Source organism: Elephantulus edwardii, unplaced genomic scaffold (genome assembly GCF_000299155.1).
Source record: "Elephantulus edwardii isolate Elephantulus edwardi_28Jun2011 unplaced genomic scaffold, EleEdw1.0 scaffold00440, whole genome shotgun sequence".
Taxonomy (NCBI): domain Eukaryota; kingdom Metazoa; phylum Chordata; class Mammalia; order Macroscelidea; family Macroscelididae; genus Elephantulus; species Elephantulus edwardii.
The window spans coordinates 6,154-14,928 of record NW_006400190.1 but is presented as its reverse complement, the minus strand read 5'-3'; the positions used below and the strand labels follow the sequence as shown (position 1 = coordinate 14,928).

Sequence of the window (8,775 nt, the reverse complement as noted above, 5' to 3'; positions counted from 1 at the left end):
CCCCCTGACCCTGACTCCTCTTGTCTCCAGGTGCTGAATTTGCGGGATAGGAGCGGTGGCGTCCTCTGGGCAGCCGGATAGGCCCTGCTCCTGGCCATGCCCGCTGGCTGAGCGCCTCCGAGCACTAGAGCTGCGCTCCAGGATCGTCGCTGGAACTCGCTTCGATTTGCGTGGGGGTCGCGCGCGCCCAGGCCGGGGTCTGGGCGGCCGACCATGGTGCTGCCGCCCCCGGACCGGCGCCACGTGTGCCTGACCACGTTGGTGATCATGGGCAGTATGGCTGTCATGGACGCATACCTGGTGGAGCAGAACCAGGGCCCGCGCAAGATCGGCGTGTGCATCATTGTGCTGGTGGGCGATGTGTGCTTCCTGCTAGTGCTGCGCTACGTGGCCGTGTGGGTGGGCGCCGAGGTGCGCACTGCCAAGCGCGGCTACGCCATGATCCTGTGGTTCCTTTACATCTTCGTGCTGGAGATCAAACTCTACTTCATCTTCCAGAACTACAAGGCGGCGCGGCGTGGCGCGGCGGACCCAGTGGCGCGCAAAGCTCTGACGCTGCTGCTATCGGTGTGCGTGCCAGGCCTCTTCCTGCTGCTCGTGGCGCTCGACCGCATGGAGTATGTGCGCACCTTCCGCAAGCGCGAGGACCTGCGTGGCCGCCTCTTCTGGGTAGCGCTCGACCTGCTGGACCTGCTGGACATGCAGGCCAACCTGTGGGAGCCGCCGCGCACCGGGCTGCCGCTGTGGGCTGAGGGCCTGACCTTCTTCTACTGCTACATGCTGCTGCTGGTGTTGCCGTGCGTGGCACTCAGCGAGGTCAGCATGCAGGGCGAACACATCGCGCCGCAGAAAATGATGCTCTACCCTGTGCTCAGCCTCGCCACCGTCAACGTGGTGGCTGTGCTGGCTCGCGCTGCCAACATGGCTCTCTTCCGTGACAGCCGCGTCTCGGCCATCTTCGTCGGCAAGAACGTGGTGGCACTGGCCACCAAGGCTTGCACCTTCCTTGAGTACCGGCGTCAAGTACGCGACTTCCCGCCGCCAGCGCTAGCCTTGGAGCTGCAGCCACCAGCGGCACAACGAAACTCCGTGCCACCGCCCCCGTCGCTGCACGGTCCACCTGGGCGCCCCCATGGGCCCTCACCCACGCGGGATACCCTGGACACGTGACGACGCCTGGGGGGGGGCCCAGGGACATCCCTGAAGTGGAGAGACACGGACCAGGCGAGGATTTGCATGGGATGGGGTGAGGCGAGCTCCCGCAGGTCAGGCGCAGAGCCCACACTGGGGGCCAGAGCCCACACTGGGGGCTGAGGCTGCTTCTTCATCTCAGGAATCCCTCCTACCGCGGCCCCCATAGGTCTCGCTTGCTCACTCCCCAGGGTATGGGGCAGATTTGTGTTCCTGGAGTGGAGCTGAGGTGGCCTGCCTCCCTGCTGGGTGGTGGGGTAGGGAGGGGTGGGCAGTGCAGGGAGGGCCCTGGCCGGTGGTTTGGACCTCCAAGGAGGCCTCTGTCATTTTAAAGACTCTGTTTACAGTTTTGTATTCAAAGAGGCACTTCTCAGCCTGTTTCTTGTGTCCGTGTTGTGTCACTAACAGGGGTGGCAGCTGGCACTGTGTGAAGTGGTGGGGTGAGTGGGTCCACTTCCTCTCCTTGGTGCCTGTGCTGGGAAGCTTCTGCCTTGGCCACTGCTCCCCCTGTCCCTTCTCACTGCTCCTTCCCACCTGAGATGTGGCATGTCCCTGGGAGCCCTTGACCCATCTCTTATGTCTGTCCTCCATATTCCTAGTGCTCCTCAGTAGGGACACCTACAGTTAGGACACCCCCACTGAGCACACCCTACGGAAAACACCCCCTCTAGGGACACTCCATGGAGCAAACACTGCAGAGGACACTCCCACTGGGGACACCCCCATGCAGCAAGCCTCTGTGAAGACACCCTCACTGGATACACCCCCACATGGCTTGTGTACCACTGGAGCAGCCCAGAACAGCTCAAAGCCAGGTGAGCATGCACCTCACCTTGGGAACTGGAGGGTCCTTCCCTCAACCCTGTGGCACTGGCCCTGTCCAGCCAGTGTGGGACTCTGTGGGGACAGAGAGGACTCTTTAGGTTGCTGGTCTGTGTCCACAACTGGGGTAACATTCCAGGCCTGGTCATGGGCACTAGGTCCTTTAAGTGGCCCATGGCTCACCTCTCCAGCAGAGTCTGTGTCTGTCCTCCTTCACCTTAGGTCTCCTGAGGGTATGTTGTTGTTGTTATGTGCAGTCGAGTCGTTTCCGACTCATAGCGACCCTATGCACAACAGCCCTAAACCCTGCTCTATCCTGCGCCAACCGCACCGCCTCTGACACACCCATCCCGATTACCCCAGTCACTGAATCAATCCATCTCATAGAGGGTCTTCCCCTCCTGCGCTGTCCCTCCACCCTCCCAAGCATGATGTCCCTCTCCAAGGACCCGTCCCTCCTGGCAACATGTCCAAAGTATGTCAGACGAAGTCCCAGAATCCTTGCCTCCAAGGAGTAGCTTGGTTTAATCCTCTCCAAGATGAATCTGTTTGTTTTCCTGGCAGTCCATGGTACATTCAGTACCCTTCTCCAGCACCACAGCTCAAAAGCATCCACTCTCCTTCTGTCCTCCCTAGTCATTGTCCAACTCTCTGATGCATAACAAGCGATTGCAAAGACCATGGCCTGTATCAGGCGCACCTTAGTCTCCAGAGAGACACTGTTGCTCCTGAGTACCTTTGAGAGGTCCCTAACAGCAGACTTTCCAATCGTGATACGCTTTTTGATTTCCTGACTGCTGGTACCAAGAGTGTTGACTGTGGAGCCGAGCATACTGAAGCTGTGAACACTCTCAATCTCTTCGTCATCCATCCTGACGCTGCCAGTTGGTCCAGTGGCGAGAATCTTTGTCTTCTTGACATTGAGCCTTAGTCCATACTGAAGGCTGCAGTCCTTGACCCTTCGCAGCAAGTGCATGAGGTCCTCCTCAGTTTCAGCAAGCAGGGTTGTGTCATCTGCATAACTCAGATTGTTAATAGATCTTCCACCAATTCTGATGCCACAATTCTCCTCATAGAGCCCAGCTTCTCGGATAATCTGCTCTGCATACATGTTGAAAAGGTATGGAGACAGGATGCATCCCTGGCGTACACCCTTCCCAATTTTGAACCATGCAGTGTTACCCTGCTCTGTTCTGACTACTGCCTCTTGATCCAAGTACAGGTTTTGCATTAGCACAATTAAATGTTCTGGGATTCCCATTCTTCTCAGAGTCAGCCACAGTTTGTTATGATCCACACAATCAAATGCCTTTGCATAATCAATGAAACACAGATAGACATTCTTCTGGTATTCTCTGCTTTCAGCCAAGATCCATCTAACATCAGCAACGATATCCCTAGTACCACGACCCCTTCTAAACCCAGCCTGGACTTCCGGCAGTTCTCTGCTGATGGGCGTCGCAAGATAAGTAGCTGTGTCTTCTCACAGAGTGTGGAGCCTCTGCTCACAAACGTGGTGCCCACATGGTTCCTGGTGTGCCAGGCATGGTTCACTGTGTTTATCTTCCCTTGCTATATGAGAAAGACAGTATCCATTTTCAAAAAGGAACTCAAGTCGACCCTTGGAATGCAACCAGAGTCGGTAACTGGTCCCAGGCAGTACTCTGGGCTGGATGCCTTCCCAGTAAGAGCAGTAGCTTAGGGTGTGGGCTCCAGCAGCACCAACCACCTCTAGTGGGAGACTTCTATCATCCAAGCCAGGTTAGAGCACTCTGGCGATGTAGTGGGTAAGAAGTTGCACTGCCAAACCAGTTTGAATCCATTAGCTGCTCCATGGCAGAAAGATGGACAGTCTCCTGCAGTGTGATTTATGTCCTCTAAAACCCCACTGTTGTTAGGTGTCATTGAGTTGAGTACAACTCATAGGAACACAATAAACAGCAGATCTGAACCCTTTCCTATGCTGTGCCAGCCTCACAGTCTCTGACACAGGCCCATTGCTGCAGTCACTGTGTCTGTTCACCTTGTTGAGGGTTTTTCTCTCCTTTGTTGTCCCTACACTTTTCCGAGCATGATGTTTTTCTCCAAGGAATAACCTCTACTAGCAACATGCCCAAAGGATGTGAAATGAAGCTTTGCCTTCCTTTTCTCCAAGGAGCACTCCGACTTCACCTTCTCCAAGACATGTCTGTTTGTTCTCTTGGCCGTCCAAAAACTATTCAGTACTCCATAGTGAACCAACACAACTCAAAGTCATCAATTTTTCTTCTGTCAATGTTAATCATTGTTCAGCTCTCAGATGCCTATCAAGTGATAGAAAACCTGCTGAGAGGTCAGCTGAGTCAGTTCTTACTCAATAGCACATAACAACAACATATTCCAAGCAGGAGATCTCAGGACCACTTTCCTCAGGTGCCCGGTGCCTGCCACTGTGGCTAGAAATCTGTCCTACTGTCCTGTTGTCCAAATCTGCCCCTCTCCTCTCTTTCCTAGCCCTCACAGTCCCTGCCATTTCCTAGTGTGGCCTCAAAAGTGGACGACACAAGGGTCCAGATGGCTCAGGTGTCAGACATCCCTGATGTTGAGAGTAAGGGAGCTGCCCGAGCCACGGAGAGGTACAACCAGAGGGCATTCAGTTGGGAATGTGGTGAGAATAGGGGCTGCAGTGAGGGGCAGGATGTGGTTTGGGGGCCCTTGAGAGACAGGGCTGGAATAGCTAGTTGAGGTCTGAGTGGGACAGGGCCTGATACTGTGTCTTCCCACAGGAGTCCCTGGTCCATCCTCTCCTCCTTGAGCTTCCTACCCCAACTTTGCCTGTCTTCTGCTTCTGACAAAGATGAACACAGGACACTTCAGCTCTGGTAACTGGGAACAGGATGACATCAGTCTTGATGCCCTGTTCCTTAGGTTCCTACCTATCCTGTCTCACTGTCACTGAAGGGGAGCAAAGGCTGTGCTGTCACATGTCCCTCATGCCTAGCATCACAGAGTGGAAAGTTCAGCCAGATAGTTTGAATCATCCCCATTGTCCTTTACAGGCCATCTAGTGTTGTCCATGACCCTCCTAACCTGCCTCCTTCCTCCTGGTTCTTCTCATCTCATGCACCTCCCTCTATGATCTTTCTGAGCCTGAATGTGAAGGAGGTGATGTCATTGGGTCCTATGTCTCAGTTCTGTAAAACGTCGAAAGCAAAACTTACATTAACAGTAAAAAACCCCACCAAAACCCAGTAAAGGTAAATATAACAAGTCACTCCAATATTATATATGACACAAATCTGCATTACTTCATGTCGACTCTGGTCAGTGCACCTGAGTGTCTGAGTGCTAGGTGACAGATCCTTGTCTTGAGGTCAGGGCCACACTTCTGCCCAGCTGTTGCGTAAGGTCTGGAATCCCCTAGTCTGCAGCAAAGGAGGTCTAGGCCTTGTAGGCCTCATCACTCAGCAAGTCTAGGCCCAGAGTTTGTCTGCTGCGGAGCCATGGTGTGCCAGCGGAAAGGATGGCTCTTAGGCACCCTGCTCCTGGCTCGGGTGACCTCGTCCCCTTGACTTCACTGTCCCTTCCTCAAGCAGGTTCTCACGGGAAATCTAGCAGAGAAGGTAGCAACAGCTGAATGGGCTCTGTCTGGGCAAGTGCTCCAGGGGCTGTTGGCTGGACACACAGCTGTCCCCTCCCAGTGTCCTAAGGACACATAGGGCCCTTAGGGCCCAGGGATTTAAGCAATGTCAAATCACTTAAAGTTTTCTTTCACGGAACACATAGTAGACATTGATTGATACACAACTATAATCTAAAAAAGGAAGTTTTTTTTACCCTTCAGGTTCCTGTCAAAAGAACCACCCTTGGCCTCAGTCTACTAGATATCACTATCCAGGTATTCAATTCTATTTCCATTTGTTTACAAATGTACAAGGAGGTGATTTACTAGTGCTTCATCATCAGAAATACCTACACAACATCTGCTTTCATGTTCAGCACCACTCACCTCCAACTGCAGTCCCTTCAAGGCAGAAGAATATGCTCAGTGTCCTTCAAGGCTGAAGAGACAGATTTCCTGAAATCCGACCTTAGCACTAATGTTGTTGTTGTTGTTATATGCCATCGAGTCACCTGCAACTCATAGCGACCCTGTGTACAACAGCCCTCAACCTTGCTCTATCCCCGTGCAGCCCAGCTCTAATATTATCATTTCTAAATTCTGGAGATCAGTGGGGAGCTCTAGTGGCCACAAAGATGGCACTTCTTTGGCAGTTTGAGTTCACCAGCCGCAATAAGAGGGAAAGATAGACAATCTCCTCGCATTTGATTTGTAGCCTCAGAAGCCCAATAAAGGGTCAGGAATGAGTCTGTTCCAACTTAACAGCAATGAGGGAGAGGAGGGGAGAGAAAAGGGGGGGAGAGAGAGAGAGAAAGAGAGATATGGAGGGGGGGAGGAAAGGAGAGAGAGGGGGAGGAAAGGAGAGAGAGGGAGGGAGTCATGAGGGAAGGATGGAGGGGTAGGTTGAAGGAAAGAGAGGGGAACAGGAGCAAGAGAAGTGAGGAAAGGAGAGAGAAAAAGAAAGAGGGACAGGGAAAGAGGGAGAGAGAAAGGGTAGGAGAGAGAGGGAAGGGGAGGGAGAGAGAATGGAAGAGAGAACAAGGGAGGGAGAGAGGGGAAGGAAAAGGAGAGGAGAAAGAAGAGGAGAGGGAGGGAGAGGGGGAGGGAGATAAAGGAGGCAAGGAGAGAAAGGAGGGAGGTAGAGAGAGGGAGGGCAAAGGAGAGTTAGAAGGGGAGAGAGAGGGAGAGAGCAAGGCAGAGAGGGAGTGAGAGGGAGGGAGATACAAGAGGGAGGGAGAAAGGCAGGGAGAGAGAGGGAGTGAGAGAAGGAGAAGGAGGGCTAGAAGGGAAGAGAGAGGGAGGGAGGGAGGGAGGGAGAGGGGGTGGGATCTTTTCTCCAACAATCATAATTTAGGAAGCTCTGGAGTCCTAGTGGCAAGAAGCTGCGCTGCAATCCCAAATGACGAAGTTGTGTGGTGGGTTCCAAGCCACCAGCTGTTCTGAGGGAGAAGGAAGGGCAATCTCCTTGGTGGAGGAGGGATTGACCCTCGTCATTAGAAGGTCAGCTATGGATCAGTTCCTACTTTATGGTACACAACAACAACAACAACATCGTGGTTTAGTGGTGAGAATTTTTGTTCACTTGATGTTGAGATGCAATCCATATTGAAGACTATAGTCTTTAATCTGCAATCAGTGCTTCAAGTCTTCTTCATTTTCTGTAATCAAGGTCATGTCATCTGCATAACACAGGCTGTTGATAAATCATCTAATGCCATATTAATCTTCATATAGTCCAGCCTGTTAAATTATTTTCTTAGCGTATAAATTGAGTAAGTATAGAGAAAGATTGCAACCCTGATGTACACATCTCTTCATTTTTAACCATGCAGTGTCTCTTGTTCTGTTTGGACAACTGCTTCTTGGTCTATGTGTACTATGTAGATTTTGCATGAGTACAATTAAGAGTTTTGGAATTCTCATTTTCCTCCCTCCATTAGTGGAGCCTTCTGTAAAGTTTTTATAGCTTTGTGCAAAACAACTATCTAATGGTTCAAATCAGTCAGTGTTTGAATCCACTAGCTGCTCTGAGGAAGAAAGATGAACAATCGGTTCTTGTGGGATTTCCAGCCTCTGAAAAACCCCAGGAGGGTCAGCTCTGACTTGGTTCTGGTTATGACTGAATAATGATGAGAAAGAGAGAGCGAGTGAGGGAGAGAGCTCTAGTGTACAAGGGTGTTGTGGAGTTGTAATGTAGCTCTTTTGTAGTTGTTATGTGCCATTCAGTCAACTAGAGTTCACAGCAGCCCTATGAACAATAGCTCTGAATCCTGCCCTATCCTTAGCCAATCTCACTGTCTCTGACACATGTGCTCCCTTTACCCCAGTTACAGTGTCAGTCCATCTCATCCAGGGTCTTCCTCTTTTGTGCTGACCCTCTACCTTTCCAAGCATGATGTCCTTCCTTCTCCAAGGACTAGTTATTTCTGGCAATATGCTCAAAGTATGTGAGACAGACTTTCAAAATTTTCAATACTTTTCTCCAGCACCATAACTCAAAGACAGAGTCTTCTTCTCTCATCCTTAGTCATTGTCTAGCTCTCTGATGCATAGCAAGTAATTGTGAAGACCATGGCCTGGATCAGGGGGCACCTTAATCTCTAGATTGATGTTGCTCTTCAGCATGCTGGAGAGGTCCCTGATAGCAGACTTTCTCAATGCTACTTATCTCTTGATTTCCTAATTGCTGGTGCCAAGAGTGCTGATTAACCTTATATAATTGAACCCATTGTGTCTGTGTCAATCCATCTGGTTGAGAGTCTTCCTCTTTTTAGCCATTCCTTCACTTATCAAAGCATGATATACTTGGGGATATAGCCCAGGGTAGAGCATGTGACTGCATAGCATTATGTACCTCTCCAAGGAATATTCTATTCTAGCAACATGCCCAAAGTATGTGAGATGAAGCTTTATCACTTTTGCCTCTAAGGACCACTGTGGTTGCACTTTCTGCAAGACATACCTGTTTGTTCTTTTGACAGTCCAGGTACTTTTCTTCAACACCACAGTTGAAAGGCATTAATTTTTCTTTTATCATCCTTATGCATGGTTTAGCTCTCAGATGCATAGCAGGTGACCGAAAATACCATAGCCTGAATGAGGCACACCTTATTCCTCAAGCTGACATCATTGCTTCTCAATAATTTGGAGAGGTCCCTGAC

General features: G+C 51.1%; 1 protein-coding gene across 1 annotated transcript; it reads left to right on the top strand.

Annotated features, from left to right (window-relative positions):
* Positions 1-213: 213 nt before the first annotated feature.
* Positions 214-1,170, top strand: LOC102859694 (transmembrane protein 121-like). Its single transcript, XM_006902682.1, has one exon. It carries the CDS (start codon positions 214-216, stop codon positions 1,168-1,170), a length of 957 nt encoding a protein of 318 aa, XP_006902744.1.
* The last annotated feature ends 7,605 nt before the right edge of the window (positions 1,171-8,775 follow it).

What these genes read in the sequence shown, in the direction of transcription:
- LOC102859694 (XM_006902682.1), top strand. Translation starts at nt 214, where the DNA reads ATGGTGCTGCCGCCCCCGGACCGGCGCCACGTGTGCCTGACCACGTTG.